Source organism: Cyanistes caeruleus, chromosome 6 (genome assembly GCF_971803275.1).
Source record: "Cyanistes caeruleus chromosome 6, bCyaCae1.hap1.1, whole genome shotgun sequence".
NCBI lineage: Eukaryota > Metazoa > Chordata > Aves > Passeriformes > Paridae > Cyanistes > Cyanistes caeruleus.
The window spans coordinates 8,169,303-8,190,165 of record NC_141706.1 but is presented as its reverse complement, the minus strand read 5'-3'; the positions used below and the strand labels follow the sequence as shown (position 1 = coordinate 8,190,165).

Sequence of the window (20,863 nt, the reverse complement as noted above, 5' to 3'; positions counted from 1 at the left end):
GTTCTGGAATTGCTCTCTGCTAGCAGCACCAGCATTACCTCCTGGTCAGCACTTCACAGTGCTGCTCTGGGAAAAGAAAAGGGATTAATAGTGGAGAACTCATCCCCCACAATTGCTTCTGCAGGGCCTAGAAAAATTGACTTTGTTTGAGTTTCTGCGCAGCTCTCCTTGTTTTCACAAGTGCTTCAGGTCACTGCTCTGCTCCATTAATTCAGGCTCTGCTCATTCATTTGTTCTGGACCAAACACTGACATGATCCCAGGATTACTTCCTCAGTGAGGACTGTGGAGGGAAAGGTGTTGATCTCAAAAATATTCACAAATATTCACAAATTTCTGTGAGTGTCCAAACTAAAAAGTGTTGAATTACCTGCAGGACTGACCAAAAGGTCAAAAGAAGCTTTAAAAATACAGTGTGTGAACCACGACTCCTGCTGAACCAGGCTTCCCTGAACTATAAGGTTTTTTTATCTCTAAAGGTTAGGGACTGAATTTTCACACAATGATCTCTACTAAGAGGTTAAAAAGGAAGAGCCAAGCAGGACTCAACCCTGAGGTTAGGCTCAGGGTGGCATGCAACAATTTCAACAGATTTAGGAAAATGACAGAGGAAAGGCTGTGTTTTAGTCAGAGAATCTTGGAAAGCATTTAGGACTGTAACACTCTTCCAACAGAACACTTGCACCCAAAGCCACAGGCCACACATGCTCATGTCCCAAATAAAACTTTTCTGCTTTTGGTTTTGCTGGTTCTGGAATGTTTTGATTAAGACTTCCCCTAGTCTGAGTACTAGAACCAGAGGCTCAGATGGGCACCTCTGAGCCAGATGCTGTGCACCATCTTCATTCACTGCTATGGGACAGGTTATAAAGTCTGACAATCCACAGGCAGAGCTCCCAGTTTTCCCAATAAGGAATATATTCCACACATTTTTCTCCCAAACCCACACAGACACAAATGCTTTTAATCCTTGCCCAAATCTTACCAGCTTGGAGGGAGTGGAGGGTCCAGGAGGAGGCCTAGAAATAAAAGAAAGACAAAAGGGGCTGTGCTTAGCAAAACTGAGGAAACTGGGAAGTCACTTGGATTTTACACCATAAATGACAGTGACAAAGTCCTGAAAACAAGGTAGTGAGGATAAATAAATAACTGAAAGCATTCTCACCCAGTTTTGACAACCGTTTCCTCATCCTCTGGCACACTTATGGAGCTGGAGGCTGTGGGAGAGGAAAAAACACACCTGAGCTGTAAGGTTGGGGTGCAGCCAAGGATCTGGTAGAACAAGGACCTCCAGACACTGCAGAGGGGTTTGTCCTGCCCTGAGGCAGGGTGGGGCACAGGGGCACTGCAGAAAGGTGGCCAGCAGGAAAGCACTTTTCAGTTATGGATGACTTCAGGGTGATATATACAAGCTGGCATTAATGGGGTAGGACTTGGCCTCAGGCTTATCTGCAGGGCCCTAACTTGACATCAACAGCAGAGCCATCCTTATTTACAGTGGGACTGCTGCTTCCCAAGCCAGCATTCCAGTTAGTCCTGCTACACTGAGTTCAGAAGCTCCAACACAGCCAAAACCTGCCATGAATAACCATGGAATCAAACAGTCACAGACTGGTTGGGCTGGGAAAGGACCTTAAAGCTCATCCGTTCCTACCCCCTACCTTGAACAGGGACACCTTGCACTAGCCCAAGTTGCTCCAAGCCCTGTCCAACCTGGCCTTGGACACTTCCAGGGATGAGGTAGCCACAGTTTCTCTATCAACACGTGCCAAGACCTCACCTCTCTCAAACAGAAGAATTCTTTCCATATATGCCATCTAAATTTCCCCTCAGTGTGAACCCATTTCCCTTTGTCCTGTCACTCTAGTTCTTGATGAAGAGTCACTCTCCAGTTTGTTTGTTTAATAATTCCAGCAGTTTAGATGAGACTGTCCTTGCTAAATCTGCCTCTGCCACCAAGTATAAAGTTGTGGGAGACTTTTCATCTACAAAGTCCAACTTCAAAATTCCCTTCTCAAACAAACTCTAGAACCAGCAGCAAGATCCTGATAAGGAGAAGGGAACTCGTGGGAATATCACTCTGCAGGAAACAGGCAGGGCTTTAAGAGAATCCACCACCCCTTTTGAATCCCCAAATCCTTCTCAGCTTTGCCAGCAGTCCCCACCAAAACCGGGAAGACCAGCTGACCAGAGGAGCTGTGGCTGCCCCATCTCTGGAAGTGTCCAAGACCAGGTTAGACAGGGCTTGGAGTGACCTGGCTAATCTTTAAGGTCCTTCCAACCCAAATCATCCTTTCCCAGGGATTCCAGGATTAGCAACTTCTCCCAGCAAAGCAGCAGTGGTTAAAGCTACATTGAAATGAAAACACTGAGACTGATCTCCCAGGTGATTTACAAGGCTGAATTCAGCTACCTGCATTCCTGTGCTCACAGGGTGCTCCAGAAAGCCAGGGAGAACTCCATAAGGGATTGCAGCCTGTCTAGCCCAGGAAGCTTAGCTGCCACCCTCACACTGAAGACCCAGCCCCAATGCTTTGCTTTCCCCAGTGACAGAAAGCAGCAGACACCCCCCCCACCCCCCAAACTCACCATCCACGGAGCTGGAGGACACGGATCTCTTCCCAGCTGCCCTCCTCTTACCCGCTGCCCTGGCAATGGATGTCCGGATCACGCTCTCCCTCTTGCTGGCCAGGGAGTATTTCTCTGCCAGGGAGGTTCTGCGGCTTAAGGAGCCTTTCCCCATCAGGCTCCGGCGCACGGAGCGGCGGCTGAGCCGGGAGCCAGTTGGAGTGTCTGGGCTGCTCCTCAGGGGCTGGGAGGGCTCCTGAACCCGGCTGTGTTCCCATGGGGAGCCATCCCCCTCCTCCAGCCCAGCCCGTGGGCTCAGGATTATGGTGACATTGGCTGCCTTTGCTGTCTGTATCTCGGGCACAGCCTGGCTGGCCTCGGGAGTACTGGGCATCACCAGCGATTTGGGAGTACCATGTTCCTTAGGAGAGCCATTCCCTGAGCCAGTGGGGAGCAGCTCTGCCGGCTTTCCTCCGCTCCTCTGGAGAGGCACTGCAGTACCAGCCTGGTCAGCTTCCACCCAGGGATCCTTCCCTGCTGCCTGCTGGGCAGATGGGGTCTCAGGAACCACCTTGGAGATTCTGGCAGAGGCTGCAGCCCGGGATCGTGTCACACGCTGTGGTGGAGAGTTTTCTTTGGCCTCGGCTCTGCTGAGTTCCAGGTTTTCTTTGTTCTGGAGTTGCTGAGAAGATCGCACAGAAGACAGCGGTTTGATGCTGCTTTTCCTCCTCCTGGAGAGTCTGATCACAGGAACAGTGGGTTAGATAGGAACAGGAGTTGGGAACAGCCCAAAGTCCATCCATTCACAAACAGGCAAGGAGCCAAAACACCTGGATGGGCCCAGGAGACACAGAGCTGCATAAAGCAGCTAACGCAGACAGTAATTAAGGGATGTCATGACTTTAAAGCAGAAAGATAATAGACAGAGACACGGGGACATAGAATTAGGCAACAATAAAAGCACTTCTCGTGAAAATCGAAATCCAGTGTTTTTCAGCCTAGAGTGCCCCAGACTCAGGGGTCTGACCGGACCTTTAACACCAGCGGGACGCGCGGGACGAAGGAAGGGGAACTCTCATCGGACAAAGGAGGGGATGGCCAGTACATGCTCCATGGAGGGCATTGTTTCCCTGAACCCATAGCAGCAGATCTGTTCAGCCTCCCGCAGGCTCCCTTACTTCTCCAGGCCCCAAGGACACCCTCTAAGCTCCCCCTTTCCACGGCGCCCCCCGAACGGGGCTCCCGCATCCCCGCTCCCGCCGCCCCTCACCGCTTCCGGCCGGGCTCCTGCTCCTCTTCCCGGAAGGCCGACAGCCGCCTCCTCCGCTGCCGTTTCTTCTGCGACGGCGTCTTGGGCATCAGCTCGAGCTCCTCGCTGTAGTTGCTAGAGAGGAAAGGATGATCAAGACGGGATCAGCGCGGAGGGCGGCCGGTAGGAGCCTAGCGGGGAGCGAGAATGCGGGTACCTGACAAACATCCTGACCGCCTCCTCGTAGATCTCATCCAGCCACACCATGTCGGTCTCGTCCACCTGCTGCAGGAACTGGGCCAGGCGCCGGTCGCACTCCGCGGGCAGTTCCAGCGTCCGCGCCGCGGCCGCCGCAGGCCCCATCGCCGCCATCTCTTCAGCGTCAACGGCCGCCCGCGCGCGGCACGCCGTTCAAACACGGCCCCGTCCCCGGCGGCAGCCAATCACCGCCCGCCGCCCCCCACGGCCCGCCCTTCCCATTGGCTGCCAGGGCAAGGGCTCGCACTCGGCACCGCTCGGCTCGCCCGTCGCCACGCCCCTGGAGAACGCGGCTCAGAAGACGGGGCTTGAGGAGGCGGGGGTCACAGGGCGCCCTCTTTAGAGGCTGGGGGTGACGGACGGGCGAAGTAACCAATAAAAGCCCGGAGATTGAGAGGTGCGCGCTGTGATTGGCGGAGGCCGGGGATAACCTCAGAGTGGGAAGGGACGGGCCATGCTGTGAGGGCGTGATGAGCGGACGAGGCGGCGACGGCGGCAGCAACCGGGGCAGCTCTGGTTGGGCGGCGAGTGAACTCCCTGGAGGGTCCCTGGGAGCTTGGGAGGGTCCCCGGGAGTATGGGGCGTGGAGGGGGAATCACCCAACATCTGTGCTCCGACCTGTCTTAATTTCCCTCTCATGCCTGGGAGCACCCTGCTACCTGCGTTTCTCTTTCCCACATTGAGGGGTATCCTGGCTGCCCACCAGCCTTCTCCTCCCGCTCTGTGTTCCAGGCAAGGCAATGGCAGAGGGTCCCCAGCAGCTGCTGGAAGTCTGTGGGCAGAGGCTGTCCCGCTTCCTCTGTGATGCCCATAACAAGCACCTGGCCTGGCTGCGGGAAGTGGAGGAGCAGGGCATGAGGATGCTCAAGAGGTAGGGGCTGCCCTGAGGGGACCCCTCTGCCCACCTGAGCTCCCAGCTGGGTGTGGGTGGGTTTGGGCCCCATCCTTCCTTTGTTTTGGGAGGGTTGATGTGGGCAGTGAGAGAAGCAATCTGTGCTCTGCCTCACAGCAGCTTCAGGGATGAGCCTATGCTCTTGCCCAAAACGCCGTCGCAGAGAAGGAAGCTCAGGAAAAGGCAGTCCTCCTCGATGAGGGAGGAAAACAAGGAGCTGAGCAGGAGGAGGTAGGTGGGTCAGCTTCCTCTGGCTCTGCCTCATGGTGTTTGGATTAAACAAATCAGTGCCTGCATTCCCTCAGTTATCAAAGGGATACATTGGGATTGCTCACTGTTTGGATTCTGGTGAGAGTTTGGGATGAAGTTGGCTGCTTTCCTTCACTTTTTTTTTTCCCTGTTTATAGTTAAAGAATAATAAACACTCTATTTTCATGTCTTTTTAGATTTGGATTTTGTCTCACTGGGTTTGGCTTTTGGCCTGTGGTTGCTGCTCCTGGTGTTCACTCCCTAAGCCTCTGTGTCAGTGCCTGGAAAGCTTGGGAAAGGGTTGTATTCCCAGCACCGTGTCAAAATTGGCAGGGAGACTCCAAGGGTTTATTAAGGGACTGAAGTGGAAATTCCAAGTGATTTGCCTGGAACCAAACTTCTAAAGCTGCCCAAACCTGATCCGTTGGTGTGTTAGGGCACTAAAATCATTCTAACTGTGGTGAAAAGCCCACAGGAGGAAGAGCTAGAGCTGGGAGACTGTCAGGATGCAGACATGGAGGGTGGGGAGAGCAGCAGGAATAGCGGGAGCGTGGGAGGTTTGTGTGTGTGCGAGGGAGAGTGGGAAAAGCAGCACTGCGGATCAGAGCAGGAGAGCTCTCGGCCCTGCTCTGGGTGCTCAGGTCACACCTTCTCCAGGGGAGCAGCCCAGCTCACTCCTGTTGGTGTTTTCCCTCATTTAAACTTGGTTTGGGGAGAGGTGCTGATGCAGCCAGGCCTGTCAGCAGGAAGGTGGCACACCGTGTGTCGTCCCTCTGTAAGTGCTGTCCTCTGCTGTGCACTGTTCCCAGGGTGAGGTTTAAACCCAGACCTTGGTGTAGGGCTAAATACAACTTTCCCATGCCCATTTCTCCATACCCGACTCTTGATACCCAGCCTGGGCTGTGTCTGTGTGGCACAGCCCTTGTGTGTGAGCTCCCACGTGGGCTGTGTCTGTATGCCTCTCCCCAAGGATAGGAGGGGCTGTGAGGGGGAAATGGTGGAGTGGAGAAGTGAGCAGCAGCTTCACTTTTACACTGTCCACTTTTCCCTCTAAAACTTACTTGGAAGTGGACATCATTTCCTTCAAAATTATTTTCCTTCAAAATTCTTTCCCTTTAAGGTTTTCCCGAAGGAGGAGTGGTGTCAAGCTGTTGTCTTCCAGTCTGAATTCCCAGAGGTGCCTGAGCAAGGAGCAGTCCCAGAGCCCTGGCTGTGAGGGGCAGGATGTATCTGTGCCTGGCTGCGCTCTGGAATCTCAGGCTGGCATCACACCCCAGCCCCCAGCTCAACCCAGGAAGCAGCCTGTGAAAGCACATGTTCTCACAGCAGACCTGGATTGCCAGGAGTGTCCCCAGGGTGCTGCTGGGGGTGAAGCAGCCCCTCCAGCAGTTTCGGAGGAGCAGCTGCCTGAGGGTGATGCAGCAGCAGAGCTCCAGGAGGTCCCTGGTGTCCCTGGGATCCCAGCTGAACAGCCAGGAAGGGATGGGGAACAGGACCCCAGGCGAGCCAGCACCTCCACTCCCAAGGCTGCTCAGACTGGTGATCCTGCTGTGCTCCAAGGAGATGGATCTCCTCAAGACCTTGAGATGCTGCTCTTCCAGGACTCCCCTAGTAAAAGTGCAACAGAGAAATCCAGGATGCGCCGCCGGAGCGGGCTGGCTGCCCCCCGCAAGAGCCATAGGACTTCCCTGGCAGAAAAATGCTCCCTGGCCAGCAGGAGGGAGAACATGATCCGGAGATCCATCAGCAGGGCCATGGCCAGGAAGGCAGCAGCGCGAGAATCCTCCTCGGCCTCCAGCAGAGTGAGCTGTGAGTCCCTGCACTGCTTCCATGTGGGAATTGAGCGGTGTGGAGTGGCTCATCCCTGGCTCCAGCTCCCCCAAGTCTCTTTGTCCTTGTGGGCTTCTGGGGTGCAACTTCAAGCCAGGGTGTTGTTGCAACAGGTGAAAAGGCTGGGGGGCAGGTGGAGTTGGGGTACACGGGTTGGGAATTGGCAAAAAGCACAATTGTGGACGGGAGAGCATGGCCAGGCTGGTTCCAGCCATGTGTGCCTTTAGATTGGGAAAGACTGCTGCATTCCCTGGGGAAGAGCTTTAATTTATGAGTTCTGCCAACTCTCAAAAAAAATCAATAGGGCTGAAAGTGCAGCCATGAAGTTAGGCTGAAATGGGCAGAGGAGCTCAAATGCTTTTTGGGTGAGGATAGAAAAGACTCAAACTAGCTGTGTCACCAGAGGAACAGGGGTTATGGAGCCCAGGCTATTCCTGGTAGCTCTGAATCCCTTGTATCCACTATTTCTGCTGCTCCTGACAGGGTTTGGCTGCTTGGGCTTTCCAAAACCATTGCTGCTGCAGGCAAACAGGCTGTGGTGGAGCATGGAGGCCCCTGGAATTCAGCTTTGTCAGCCTTGAGTCACGCCGTATCCAGGCATTTGTTATAACACTTGGAGCGAAGGGGTGTGATGGGGGGGTGGAATGAGCCTGGAATCAGCCCAAACCCCCCGGATCCCTGCACCAGAGCGTGCAGGGAGGCAGGAGCTGCAGCCAATGGCCTGGGAATGCTGGCTGTGACACAGGCAGCTGGAGCAGGCTGCAAGCAGCAAAGCTGCTGCCTTGGTGCTCTGCCTTCCCAGCCCACTCCAGATTCTGTGGCACTTGAGGGAGGTGTGGTGCTGGTGGGGAAAGCTGAGCAATCCATGTTCCTGGGAGGAAGCCTGAGCTCTTTCATGTGCACCCTGTGGCTGTTGGGAGCCTGGGAGTGAACTCCCCAGCTCCACTTAGGCTTTCCTCTTCAGGTCAGAGCTCCTTGGAGGTTTTTGTGGAAGATGTGATCAGCGACACAAGGTGAGGCTGTCACATAAGGCAAGTGGGAAGGGATTCCAGTGTTCCCTGTAAAGGATGCTCTCCTGGTGGATTTTCTGCCATGGATTTTGTCAAGGACTGCTCAGGTGTTGCTGTCACCTGGGGCTGGATGAGATTTCAGGTTGCGCTGTTCAGGCACAGTGAGATTAAGTCCTTCACTGGGGTGGTGTTGGTGTGTCTTGGAGTTCCTGGAATTCCTGGCTGCTACTAGCCCCAGAAAGTTGGTGTTCACTCAGGTCTGCTCTGGGGAAGGGACAGCCCAAGGCTGTCAGAGTCCCCTCCTTTCCTGCTACTGGGGCCCAAGGTGGTTATGGGCCAGCAGCACAGCAGGACAGTCCCTCAGAGGAATTTACAGCCCAATCTTGAAGTGCCTGGCTGGAACAGCCTCTGGATGTGCTTAGGAACCTTCACCTTCCTTGGAGTCCCATACACTGCCTCCATCACCTGTAACTCACCTTCAGTGAGAATTTAAATTATTAAAATAGCTTTTCCTTTACAGGCCTGACCTGGAGCCAAATTCCCCAAGGGAAAAGGTGAGTTCCAAGGATCAACGCTCAGACTGTGTGGAAGCCTTCTTGCTGAGTCAGCACCTTTGCTGATGTTGTCACTGGATGCAGGGATGTGGCTGATGTCCCAAAATGAGCCAGCACAGCCCTCACTGGGAAGGAGGCAGACCCTATCTGAGCAAGCAGCTGGCTTTTCCAGGGCAGCAGGTCCCTGGTAGCCTTGTTCTTTGGAGCAGCTGTGCCACGGGAATGTTTGTCCCCTTTCCCTGCAGGCTCCTGGAGATGTCCTTATTCCAAGCACAAGTCCCCAAGCTGCCAGCCCTCCTGCACAGCACCTGTCCCCTCTGGAGCAGCAGGCAGGGAATGCTGCAGGTAATTTCTGAGTGGTCTTGCTTTCCTTGCATGAAACCCACAGAAAACACAGGCCTAGGGCTCAGTGGGGGATGTTCCTGTGAAATAAGGGATTTGAAACAGAACCACCTCTGACTAGTCAAGAAGGTTTTCCGGGTAAAGTTTGGACCTCCTGAAGAGGTGAGACATTAGTTAGGTGGGAAAGGATATGTAAATGTGTCCAAGCCATGAGACAAATGTTGCCCTGTCCAGCTTCAGTCTGTGCAACAAGTGAGTGGGGACGTTTGGGAAGGAGCTCCTCTGTGGATTCTTCCACAGAATGTCATATCCTTTCCCTCTGGGGTTGCATTATGTGAAGATTTAGAGGCCCTGATTATTTTCTGTGCCTCTGAGCAAGAAGGAGGAGTTGGGGGGAGGTTTTTGTTCCCTGTGGGATTTGCAGGATGTGACAAGCAGCTGGAGCTGGAATGGAGGAAAGAGTCCCTGGAGGGAGCTGGATGCCTCACACGTGGCACTGACTGCAGGTTTCTCCACAGGAAGCCATGTAAATCCCAACAGTGAACCTCAGAAGAGCCAGGAACAACCCAACTGTGCCAAGTCCCGAGAGAATTCCTCCCGCATGTGGTAGGAGATGCTGCAAGGTAGCAGGGATGAGCCAGGGGTCTCGGGTTTAGCATTTGAAGTAATCTGTACTAAAAAAAGGTTGAGGGGGATTGTTTCCCTGCCTTTCTCTCCCTACTTCCAGTAGCTCTGAAATCTCATTTGGCCAGATCCTGTGTCTTGGAAGTCTTTTTGAGTGTCTTGGAAGGTTTTTGGAGCCTTGTTTGGCTCTGGGAGTGGGTCTGGCACGGGGAAGAGCACCTGAGGTCCTGCACAAACCAGCAGAGGTGCCTTAGCACAGTTAGCTCAGAGCTGGGAGATAAATCCGAGGGCTCCTGAGGTGCAAGTGACTGACCTGGTTATTTTTGTCTGTGTGAGTGTCTGGAATACCTGACCTGGCTCCCGGAATACCTGATGTGTCTCCTCACTGTGTGTTGCTGGTGAGGTTTGGGAGAAAGGTGTAATAGCCAGTAAATCCCTCTGGAGGGTGTGACAGCCACTTCATGTCCCTCCTGCTAATGCCACCAGGATGAAAGGCTGCAAGCAAGCCCTGGGTGTCCTGTGGCAGGGGCAGCACATGGGGGGCCGGCCCCTTTCCCCTTTGGATGAGAAGCTCAAGACCTCAGCAAACCAGGCTCCATCATCCCCCTCTCCAGCCAGCAAGGTGAGTGGTGCCAGAGCCCTGTGTCCCCTGTCCCAGGCAGGCCCTGAGCTCCCTCCCTCTCTCCCCTCAGGCTGTCAGGCCACTGAAGAACTTCCTGCAGGGACAAGGGGGTGGCATCAAGGACTTCATCAAGCGCAACACTCCCACCCGGCCCCCCCTGAAGGTGTGTCACGTCTGAGGGGCAGGAGGGAAGCAGGCTGCATGTGCTGGGAAGAGGAGCTCTGGTGTTACTTCCAAACCTTTAATGATGTTTTTTTTATTCCCTTTCTCTGCAGGGAGACTTTGTTGTAAGTATGGCACCTTATCTGTGGGGCTGACCGCTCTCTCCCCTCATGCTGATGTCCATCAGCCCTCTGGCCACACCAGTGGTGAGGTGGCAGGATCTCTGTGCAGGTGTGTTCTGCTGGGACTGGCACTGCTGGGAGCTTCTGGCCTCTGAGCCAGGCTGCACTGTGCTCCCTCTGCACCATTTTTCTGACTCCTGGGTTAAGTGGTCACCTAGTGGGTGTGGTGTTCTTTTCTAAATATATTCTGGGCAGCTGAAGAACTGTGGTTTTTCCCTCCTGTACCTCTGTTTGCATCAGATAGTCCCAGTTGCCAAATATGTGTTGTCTCCCCTTCTGCTCACTCCCTGTCCCAGTGTTCAGGTGAAGGACTCCAACAGTAACTGCATGTACCAGGCTGCCTGAGGGAGACACAGCACCTGGTACAGTCTGAACTCTCGTCCTTTCAGGAGAAGGAGAGGCAGAGACTAGAGAACCTCCGGAAGAAGCAGGAGGCTGAGGAGCAGAGGAGGAAGAAAGTGGAGGAGGAGAAGAGACGGCGTCAGGCAGAAATGAAACAGTGCGTTGGGCCCCATTCACCTTGCTCTTTCCTTGGTCAGCACAGACTTGCCTTGTGCTTCCCACTTGGAATGAGCACTTTGGGAGCAGGCAGGGCTAACGGGCCCCTCTTGCCCACGCGCTGCCCAGGAAGCGGGAAGAGCGTCTGAAGAAGGCCCTGCAGGCTCGGGAGCGTGCAGAACAGATGGAGGAAAAGAAGAAAAAGCGGATGGAGCAGAAGATCCTGCAGAGTGATGAGAAGGTGAGAAGACTGAGTGGGCTTTGGGCCTCTCTGAGAGCTGTGAGACCAGGGAGGTGTGAACAGGGCACTGGCAAAGTCCATGCATGCTAGAATTCCTTCTGACAAGGGGAGGCTTTTGTTCTCAATCCCTCTGCACATTCCTGTTGGGACAGGTCCTGTTGATGCTGCTCTGTGTTCAGGGAATGTGGCAGCCCCTGTCTGCCCTGCAGGTGACAGCCTCACCTATCCCACGTGATTGGACTGGAGTGTAACTCAGCAGGGGGTGCATTTGGGCTAGGTTTGGGTTTCAGAGCCTGACCTGACCCTTTCTGGAGGCACAGGCTGGTGAGCTGGTGGCCACATGCCAGTGCTGCTGCTGTGTTATGGCTGTGAAGGGCTGAGGGGGCTGTGCCTGAGGGCCCAGAGCCTGAGCAGCCTCTGGGTTGAGGCCTAGCTGCTCATTTTGGGCTGGACTGAAGAAACTTTTGGAAAGGTTCAGCCTTGGAAAACAAGGAGTGATGTTCCTTTCAGCCCTTCCCAAACCTTGAGCGGACAAACGCGCACCCACTGCTCGGTCTCAGTCTCCTTGGGATCTGGGATATCCCAAGTTCCAGACCTCCCTCCAAGGCTGTGAGGTATATCCTTGGAGCGGTGGAGCTGACAGGTGTGGCTTTCTGTGGTGCACATCTCACAGGTGAAGGAAGAGAAGGTGGCAGAGGACCGGAGCAAGAGGAAAGGGTCCAAGAAACATGGGGAAGTGGAGGCACGGAGGCAGAAAGCCCTGAAAGGGGTAAGAGCAACTCAGGACCCTCCTGCACATGGAGAAGGACAGGGATAGCAGGGACCTGCTGTGTTAGTGTGGCTGGTAGGATAGGGACAGGTCACTGCCTGCTTCTGCAGGGATTTTGGGGCCTGGGCTGCCAGATCTCTGTCCAGGCAGCTGAGGTTGGGTTGGGACACAAGGGAGAAATGTTCTAGCTGCTGGAGCCTTACAGGGTTTTCCTCTTGTTTCTTCAGGAGGAAAAGGAGCAGCAAGAACCACTGCAGAAAAGAGAGGATGAAGTGAAGGAAAGGGGGAAGACAGTCTTGGAACTGAAGAACCTTCTGGAGCAGCAACAACTGGGACAAGCAAAGGAGAGGTGCGAGCTGGTGCCTGTCCTGGATCAGGGAATTCACCATGGCCATGGGGAAGCAGTGGATGTAAATGTGATGTTGCACCTGGGTTCTGGGGCTGTCTGGAGGTTGGGGGACAGAAGCAGGAGCCTGTAAGAGGGTGAGGGACAGCTGGACATGCTTGTCTCTCTAAATTCTTGCTTTTCCCCCAGGGATCCCAAGCAGCGAGGGAAGGAGAAGCCCCCCCAAGCACAGCAGGAGCCAGCAGCGTTGGCTGGCAAGGCCACCAAGGTGGAGCTGGAGTGTTCTGGGATCAGCCTCTCTGCAGCACTGGGTTCAGGATTAGGTGTTTTCCAAGTGCTGTGTTGCTGGGATTTTGTTTAGAGGGTCAAATACAATGAAACTAATGATCGTTATTGTACAGAGGTGCTGTGCAGGAACAAGCCTAGGGCAGGGAGTTCCCTGCCTGACAGGTGAGCCCTCAGCCCTGTCATGGTATGGTGACAGTCATGAAATGGCAATTGGAAGAACACCCCAAAGAAAGCATTCACTGATGCTGAAATCAATGTGGAAATAAGAAATTTATTCATGTTTTACTGCCACATTTCCTCATTGTGCCCAAAGGACATGACCCCCAAACCTCAGGTGCCACATGGTTCTGTGTCACTTCATTTGCACTCACACAAAGAACATTGGGGCTTTAAGTCAAGGTTGCTGGTCTTGAAATATCACACTAACATTTGCTTTCACTCTCTACTCTTAAATTCATTGCTTCATTAGTGAAAAATCAATGCCCCAAATGGTTCTTCCTCTTCAGGATCAATTCTTCCTCCTGTGTGGGCTCCTGCTGCACTCCTTCCCTCAGTCCCTGGCACTTGGACTCTTTTGTGCTGTATAAATTTAATTTAAGGTCTGAATCCTTCCTGTGTTGCCAGCAGCTGGGCCAGAATGAGCCTGGCAAAGCTTTTTCAGGCAGGAGAAAAATGGAAGTAACTCCAAGTGCTGAGCAGCACCGGAGGGAAACTTGAGGAGAAATAGTTTGGATTAAAAAGGAGCTTCAACAGTTATTTTTTTTCTCTTTATTAGGGGAAAGAAAGTCCCAAAGAGCTGCCCCTTGGGCCTGGGCTGGACAAAAGATATGAGCCACCAGAATGCCTTTTCCCAGCTCTTAATGTCTGGCTCCAAGCAGAGAGGGTGAGTGTGGGCTCCAGAGAGCCAGGTTGGACCTGAGCAGAGAGACAGGAGTGGCTTTATTTAGGAGTCTTGGATTTGGGGTTATTTCTACAGAAGAAGCCACAGAGGCACTGAGGGCTGAATGTTGCCAGAGCTGCCGAGAACACAGCTCTGTGTCAGAGTCTGTTCTGTGTGAGTGAGAAATGACTTAATTCCCGTGTCTTACAGGAGGCTGATGGTCAACAGCAGCCGGGAGAGGAGAAAAAGCCCACTCAACCAGCAGCTCCTGGGACATGGCCGAACAAAGCCGTCAAGGTGAGCCCTGGCCCCGGCACAGCCTTCGGGTGGCCACCCTTCTGGGGCTACTTAGCCCCCGCAGCTCGGAGCCCCCGCAGCGCTCGGCACAGGGAATCCGATGGAAAAACAAGTGGTTGGTGGCGGAAAAGATGCTGGAAGCGGCCACAGGAGGGCAGCAGGTCCTGAGGCGACATCCCCGCGGGAGCGACCCTGGGCAGCCGGGCAGGCTTCCATGGGCAGAGCGACAGGAAAGGCTGCCCGGAGCTGGGATGCGACGCTGTCTCTGCTGGGAATCTCTTCTGGGGCTATGGGCTCCGTCCAGGCTGTGTCGGAGCTCCAGCGAGGGAATATGAGACAGAATGTGTGGAAGGGTTCAGGAGTAGAGTCGAGTGCTGAGACATGCAGAGTGTGCCTTTCCCAGGTTTTTCCACAGAAAACAGGAGGGGAGGGAGTGTTAAGAGCGGGTGTCAAGGCACGGAGCCCGGTGACAGTTTTATGTTGGTTCATGATTTGAGTGCTTTGGGGCTCTGGTGGCCATCCCAGCCATAGAAGTGCTGCTTCCCCTTGCTCATCACAGCTCTCTGTGTGGTTTCAGAAATCCCTCTCCACATCCTGCCTCGGGTCCCTGAAGGGTGCTCAAGGACCAGGGTCACCCCCGGCCAATGAGAACAGCTATGGGCTGGATCTGAACAGCGATGACTCCACAGATGATGAGAGCAACCCACGGAAACCTGTCCCTGCCTGGGCTGATGGTAAGTGCCAGCTCTGGGCTGGCTTCCTTTCCCTTCTGCCCTGGAGCTTTTCAGCCTTGCTTGGAGCCATCCCAAAGCACAGTCCAGGAGTGTGTGCACCTCTGGCAGATCCCAGCTGTCTGTGCTGACAGGATCAGCACTACATCCTTCAAGCACTCATGGGTTAAGGTGAAACCAGAGTCCTCTGAGAGGAAAGGGGGGAGACAGCCCCAACTCTTGAGAAGTGAGGTGTGGTGGCTGTGGGACGTGTCCTACCCCTCCTGCACAGCTCCTGGCTTCTCAGAGGGGAAAGGGGAGTGCCAGTCCTGTGGGCTGAGGCAGCGCTTGTATCCATGTGTTGTTGCTATTGTTCCTGCAGGGGCACAGCTCCAGCAGGCCATCATGCACCAGTACTACAACCCCCCTGACCTGGACGTGCTATTTGGGGCCATCCCCAGCCCTAGGCTGGAGCACATCTTCTACAAGAGCAAACCCCGCTACTTCAAGCGCACGAGCTCAGCAGTGTGGCACTCCCCACCTGGCCCTTCCTGCGGCCCCTCCTGCACCTTCCAGAGCTGAACCAAGGCAGCAAAAGGGGCTTCTAGGGACTGTCTTCTACTTACCCCGTGTTTACAATTTTAACTTCTTTTTTTCCTTCTTCTGTACAGAAATAAAGTTGTTTAATATAAAGGCCAACACTCAGTGGGTGTCTCCTTTCCCGTACCTTGGTGACTGTGCCTTTTGCCTTGCAGAAATCACAGTTACTAATTCTGCAACCAGAGCCCTTTCCTAGTCTGCCTCATTTCCTATTCACTTAGGATATTCCCTCGTACGAGGAAGCTTGGAAATTGCTGTAGGGAAGATCAGGTTTTTTAATCCTCCAGAGGGGATAATGTTTTTGTAAGGCTTTTTTTTTTATATATTTACTATATTTATGTATTTGTCCATCTTTACTGACTTAATTATTTTCCTTAATTCCTTTTCCTTTAGCAATTCCTGTGCACTCATCTTAGTCTGAGCCAGAATATTCTTCCTGCTGTTGGAAAAATCTCCCTGGACAATTTAAGCAGTGGCTAATGCCTCCTCACTGTGTTTTTCTAATGGAAAAAGGAAGCCCAGGCTCTGCTCTGGATCCTGTTGTGGCAGGGGCAGTGGGACAGCCTGTCTTGAGCAGAAGTTGAGTTGATTTGGGGAGGGTGAGGGAGGTGAAGGTTCCCCAGGGGATCTGTCAGTGTGCCAGCTTTCACACATTCCCCCCTCCCCAACCTCAGTAGCAGAGCTGCACCTATCCCACTCCATGTGCCTGAGTGCACATGGATTGACGGGAACAGGGATGGAGTGAAAGAGAAATGGCTCTGGCTGTAAGGTAGATTTATAGGGACAGAATCCCTGAAGCCATCCTGCCACTCCTTCCATGTAAAGGGGCTGGAAGTTCTTGGAGCTCTCAGTCCCAGAGCCAGTGCTCGCCCAAGGGACCTTTTGTCCCAGGAATGCTTTTTGGATGGGATCATGCAGGGAGTTCATGGGTAAGGTGGGGAGGACAGCCAGACTGCTTCCCACCCCAGAGGGTGGCATCTGTCCTCTGGCTTCCTCAGGGATGCTCCACAGCACGATATCCCCAAGGCCCCCTCCACAAGGGATGGGGCGAGGAGGACACGAGCTCTGCTGCAGCCCAGCTCCAGTGTGGACAATTTCCCAGTTTCTTTGGTGCCGGTGGAGCCCGGAACAGTGGGGGAGTGGAAAAAACCTTGGCGCCAACAGCTGCTGGCAGGGATGCACTGCCAGGCTCCGGGCTGAGCGCTAATGAGGTGTCTGTGCTGCCGCTGGTTCCGTTCAGCTCCCGCAGCTCCTGGAGCCCGCTGGGACCCCGGGCCTCGCGCTGCAGGAGCTCCCAGGAGCTTTCCAGGAGCCTGGAGCAGCGCTGGTTAATGCCCAGGAGAGGCGGCTGTGCTGTCTGTCTGCCAGCGCCGCACCAGGGAGGATCTATCCCATGGGATGTGGGGAGCAAAAGGCCCCCCAGCACCAGCATCGGGCTGCCAGTGCCAGCTGGAAAAAGGAGCAGCTCCATGAAATCAGCAGGAGAGAATTAAGCAGGGAACCCCTAGACGTGGGTGGGCTGGATGTGCTCCTCTAAATGCAGGAACCATGGTGTTGCAGCATTCCCAGAGCAAACCGTGGGGATCCCTGTGATCCCAAAGGGCCGTTCTCAGATGGGAAAGGGGCAGGTGGCTGACCCCGCTGTGTCCTTCCAAACAGAGAAGGGAAAGGGAATGTTTCAGCTTGCGTGAAGCAAAATAATCCATGTCAACCTGAAGCATTTTCTAGGGCTGTGAACACAGCAGGAGCACAGAAGGGTGGCAGTGCCCCTTGAATCCCAGCGCTCCCTTTGGATCCTAGAGCTCCCCTTGGATCCCGGCTGCCTCGTTTCTCCCCTCTGCCGCCACGTCATCTGTTTCTGTTTTCAGCGCCTGGGAACCCCTGATTCACCCCATCCCACGAGGATGCTTCCCGGGGCTGGGCGAGTGTAGGAGGGCTGGGGATCGGGGCAGGGGAGCAGGATGCCACCCCTCTTCCTGCTCCATCCCTGCCGGGTGCCCGGGCCGTGCGGGTGCCAGTGCCCCGGCCTGGACAGGGGTCCCTGAGGCGGGGGCACCTCCGCCCGCCGCTGTCTCCCTGGCTCGGCGGCTCTGCATCCCGCTCTCCTGTTGCTCAGAGATGTGGAGGCAGTTGCTAAGAGACACCGACACGTCAGTATCTGGCCCTAAGGAAAAAAAGAGGAAAAAAAAAAAGAGACAGAGAAAGAGAGAGACAAGGGAGGACGAGGAGGAGGAGGGGAGGAAGGAGGTGGGGAAAGACCTGCTCCCATCTCCAGGCTCGCAGCAGCCTTGGCCACCGCTGCCGAAGCCCAGCTCCCGACTTGGCGGCCTCCGGGGTGTGGGCGGCCACCGGGGACCCTCCATCACCATCCAGAGCCCTCCACATCGCCACTCAGGATCCCCACATCACCGCAGGGAGCCAGGCCCTGCTCCCTCCCTGGCCAGTGAGTACCCCAGGGCATCCCGGCCTCACGGGGGGGCCGGGGCGCTGTGGGGATGGGGAGCGACCGGGGCAAGGTGGGAGAGGATGGAGCTGGGGGGTGCGGCGAGGGAGGATGGAGCAGACATGGTCAGGTGGTGAGGGGCGAGCGCAGGCCTGGGAGGACCCCGGTGAGTGCAGGGAATGGGGATATTCCCCCGAGAGAGAGGTGGGGAGGGTGTCCCTGGCACCCCAGCTCGTGGTGGCTTTGGGCTGGCGGGGACCGGTGCGGGGCCGTGGAGCAGCACCTCCGCTCTGCCCATCACCGGCTAGGATGGGCTGGCCAAGGTCAGCAGGACTGGGGGGGCCCTTTTCTGCCTGGAATCCCCGGGGGATGCTTGAAGGAGTGACCCTGACCGGGGGGCACGGGGAGGGTGAGGCTGCCCCAGAGGCCACCCCGGGGCCGCAGCAGCTGCGGCCCCCCCGCCGGGGCGTGTGGCCGGCACGGCTTTCCCCCGTCCTCTCGCTCGCAGGCAGCCGGTGACGGCCCGACGCCGGCCCCGCCGGAGCCCCCGGAGGGCTTGGCGTCGCCCCCCGGATGCCGCCGGGATTCCGGGAACGTCGCTGTGACCGCCGCGAACCCGGCCCCGCGGCCGGCCGCCGGCAGCCCTCGGCGTGAGCGGGCGGGCGGGATGGCCCCCGGCGCCCCGTGAGGGCCGCGGCCACGAGGCCATGCTGCTGGGCCCCTGGCTGCTGGCGGCGGCGGCGGCGGTGGCGGCGGCGGGCGCGGGCTGCCCGGTGCTGTGCAGCTGCCGCGGGCAGGCGGTGGACTGCAGCGGGCAGCGGCTCTTCTCCGTGCCCCCCGAGCTGCCGCTGGACACCGGCAACCTGAGCCTGGCCCACAACCGCATCGCCAGCATCCCGCCGGGCTACCTGGGCTGCTACGGGCAGCTGCGCGCCCTCGACCTGCGCAACAACTCGCTGGCGGCGCTGCCGGCCGGGCTGTTCCGCGGCGCCCGGCGCCTGGCGCACCTGGACCTCAGCTACAACAACTTCAGCCTGGTGCCCGCCGACATGTTCCGCGAGGCCAGCGCGCTGCTGCGCCTCGACCTCAGCCACAACCCGGGGCTGCGCCGCGTCCACCCCCAGGCCTTCCGCGGCCTGGCCCAGCTGCGCGAGCTGGACCTCAGCTACGGCGGCCTGGCCGCCCTCAGCCTCGACGCCCTGGAGGGGCTGCCCGGCCTCGTGGGGCTGCGCCTGGGGGGAAACCCCTGGCTCTGCGGTTGTGCCATGGAGCCCCTCCTCAAGTGGCTGCGGGGGCGCATCCAGCGCTGCTCCTCGGGTAGGTGCTGCCGGGACCCCCCCGCGCCCCGTCCCGCCCGGGGGCCGGTGGCCGGGCTGACGCCATCCCTCCGTCCCGCAGATTCGCAGCAGGCGGAGTGCTGGGCTCCCCCGGAGGTGGCGGGGGCCCCGCTGCTGTCGCTGACAGAGGAGAGCTTCCAGGCCTGCCACCTCACGCTGACCCTCGACGACTATCTCTTCATCGCCTTCGTTGGCTTTGTCGTCTCCATCGCCTCGGTGGCCACCAACTTCCTGCTGGGCATCACGGCCAACTGCTGCCACCGCTGGAGCAAGGCCAGCGAGGACGAGGATGTTTAGGGACCGCCGCCGCCACCACTGCCGATAGACCCCCGCCCCGGCCACCCCCCGGCCCGGCCGCCCCCGCGGGGACACCAGACTGTGCCTTGTCCGCGTCCCCTCCTGCCGCCCCCCGCGCCGGGGTGGCCCTCGAGACGCCGGGGACGCCAGGGGACAGCCCTGCTTCCTTTTGCCCCAAAGTGGGGAGTTTTTGCACCCCCCCCCCCCATCACCGTGAGCTTGGACCCCCTCCTGTGCTGTTCCCACTGCCCAGGACTGGTTGAGGCAGCGATTTGGGAATTCCCTGGGAACCCCCCACCTCTGCCTGGGAGAGACAAAGTGTGTGTGTCTTGGGGACCACAGCCACTCTCCTGGGGGCATCGAGGAAATCCCTGCTTTCAGCCCCAAAGCAGCACCCTGGAGCCCCCCAAATCCTGCACATACTCTCCAGCCTCCCCAAAAGTCCAGGGGGGCAGGAAGCGCTGCTGACACCCAGCTCACTACCACTGTTCCAGGGCGTGCCTGCACCTTGCTGGTGACACCGAGGTGTGCTGGGACAGCAGTGGGACCACCGAGTGGGATGGGCTGTGACATCTCCAGGGGATGGGATCTCCCAGGGATGGCACCTTCCAGGGGTGGCATCTCCCTCCTCTTTGGGGCCAAGCTGGGCACCAGCATTGCCCACCCTGGGGGAGGTTTGGGAGGTGGAAGGAGTTCTAAGAAAGGGCAAAAAAAAAGGAAAAAAATGCAGAAAGCCAACGACCCTCTGTCCAGCCGGGATGGCCATGTCCCCAGTGCCTGTGTCACCTGTCCCTAGTGACTGTGTCACCCTGTCACCATGGGAGCAGATCAGGTGGGGAGTGGGGGCTCAGGGCTGGGGTCACCCAGGGATTGCTTTGTCCCTTCCTCTGTCCCCCATGGAGGCTGAGTGCATGGGGAGGGGGGTTTGGTTTAACCACAACCCACCCCAAAAGGGCTCCAGCTGCACCCCAGCCCCAGCGCTGCCCCGGGAAAGGGAACCTGGCCTCTGCCTTCTCTATTTTGTCTGGGTTTTTATTATTTTCCTTTTGGTGAGTCCAAGAACACCCTTGCTCCACACCTCTGCACCCCCCACAACTCCTGCACCCTTGGACCAGCCACACGGGCATGGAGCATCCACCTGCATCCCACCAGCTCCTTCCTCTGCCTCGCCCTCATCCTATTCTTTTTGTATTTATATTTATGTTTTATTTTCCTTTTGTTTCTCCTTGTCTTTTGATTTTATTGTTTCTCTATTCCTTTCCTTTCCTTTCCTTTCCTTTCCTTTCCTTTCCTTTCCTTTCCTTTCCTTTCCTTTCCTTTCCTTTCCTTTCCTTTCCTTTCCTTTCCTATTCTATCTTAAATTTTCTCCTTTTCTTTTCTTTTCTTTTCTTTTCTTTTCTTTTCTTTTCTTTTCTTTTCTTTTCTTTTCTTTTCTTTTCTTTTCTTTTCTTTTCTTTTCTTTTCTTTTCTTTTCTTTTCTTTTTCTTTTTCTTTTTCTTTTTCTTTTTCTTTTTCTTCTCCCCCAGCCCCGCTCTTTGTACGTTTTGTAACCGCGGGTTTTGTACCACGGGGCACTTTTTCAGCGCCAAACCTCGACAATAAAGAGTGTCAGCGCA

General features: G+C 56.1%; 3 protein-coding genes and 1 long non-coding RNA gene across 11 annotated transcripts in view; 2 read left to right on the top strand and 2 right to left on the bottom strand.

Annotated features, from left to right (window-relative positions):
* INCENP (inner centromere protein) overlaps positions 1-4,435 on the bottom strand; it is a 13,939-nt gene extending 9,504 nt beyond the window's left edge. The window contains exons 1-5 of one of the 4 annotated variants that reach the window (XM_086892076.1): positions 4,034-4,435; positions 3,838-3,951; positions 2,589-3,307; positions 1,165-1,216; positions 985-1,018 (exon numbers count right to left, since the gene is read on the bottom strand). In XM_086892076.1, coding sequence (XP_086748202.1) covers positions 985-1,018; positions 1,165-1,216; positions 2,589-3,307; positions 3,838-3,951; positions 4,034-4,188 — 1,074 coding nt within the window. In that variant the 5' untranslated portion in view covers positions 4,189-4,435. The remainder of the gene's footprint in view (positions 1-984; positions 1,019-1,164; positions 1,217-2,588; positions 3,308-3,837; positions 3,952-4,033) is intronic. The other 3 variants (XM_023928653.2, XM_023928654.2, XM_086892077.1) reach the window with 3 other exon arrangements.
* On the top strand, positions 4,286-15,269 carry LOC111930568 (inner centromere protein-like). 5 transcript variants are annotated; one of them, XM_023928650.2, is made up of 20 exons: positions 4,286-4,471; positions 4,807-4,945; positions 5,084-5,197; positions 6,336-7,024; positions 8,010-8,058; positions 8,576-8,609; positions 8,855-8,954; positions 9,470-9,557; positions 10,062-10,197; positions 10,268-10,360; positions 10,473-10,484; positions 10,931-11,040; positions 11,169-11,280; positions 11,954-12,049; positions 12,277-12,398; positions 12,585-12,663; positions 13,459-13,566; positions 13,774-13,860; positions 14,438-14,594; positions 14,953-15,269. In XM_023928650.2, the coding sequence occupies exons 2-20, from the start codon at positions 4,815-4,817 to the stop codon at positions 15,150-15,152; spliced, it is 2,517 nt and encodes an 838-aa protein (XP_023784418.2). In that variant the 5' UTR covers positions 4,286-4,471; positions 4,807-4,814; the 3' UTR covers positions 15,153-15,269. The 5 variants fall into 5 exon arrangements, with proteins under 5 accessions (XP_023784418.2, XP_086748200.1, XP_023784416.2 ...); XM_086892074.1 differs by having other exon boundaries at positions 4,296-4,471; positions 5,087-5,197; XM_023928648.2 differs by lacking the exon at positions 4,286-4,471 and adding an exon at positions 4,487-4,590.
* LOC147652408 (uncharacterized) lies at positions 12,935-18,776 on the bottom strand. The gene is made up of 2 exons (XR_015287722.1): positions 18,522-18,776; positions 12,935-17,334 (listed from the first exon to the last, which is right to left on the bottom strand). It is a non-coding gene; the product is annotated as an uncharacterized LOC147652408 (long non-coding RNA).
* LRRC55 (leucine rich repeat containing 55) lies at positions 18,223-20,863 on the top strand. Its single transcript, XM_086892081.1, has 2 exons — positions 18,223-18,930; positions 19,012-20,863. Exons 1-2 carry the CDS (start codon positions 18,321-18,323, stop codon positions 19,245-19,247), a joined length of 846 nt encoding a protein of 281 aa, XP_086748207.1. The 5' UTR covers positions 18,223-18,320; the 3' UTR covers positions 19,248-20,863.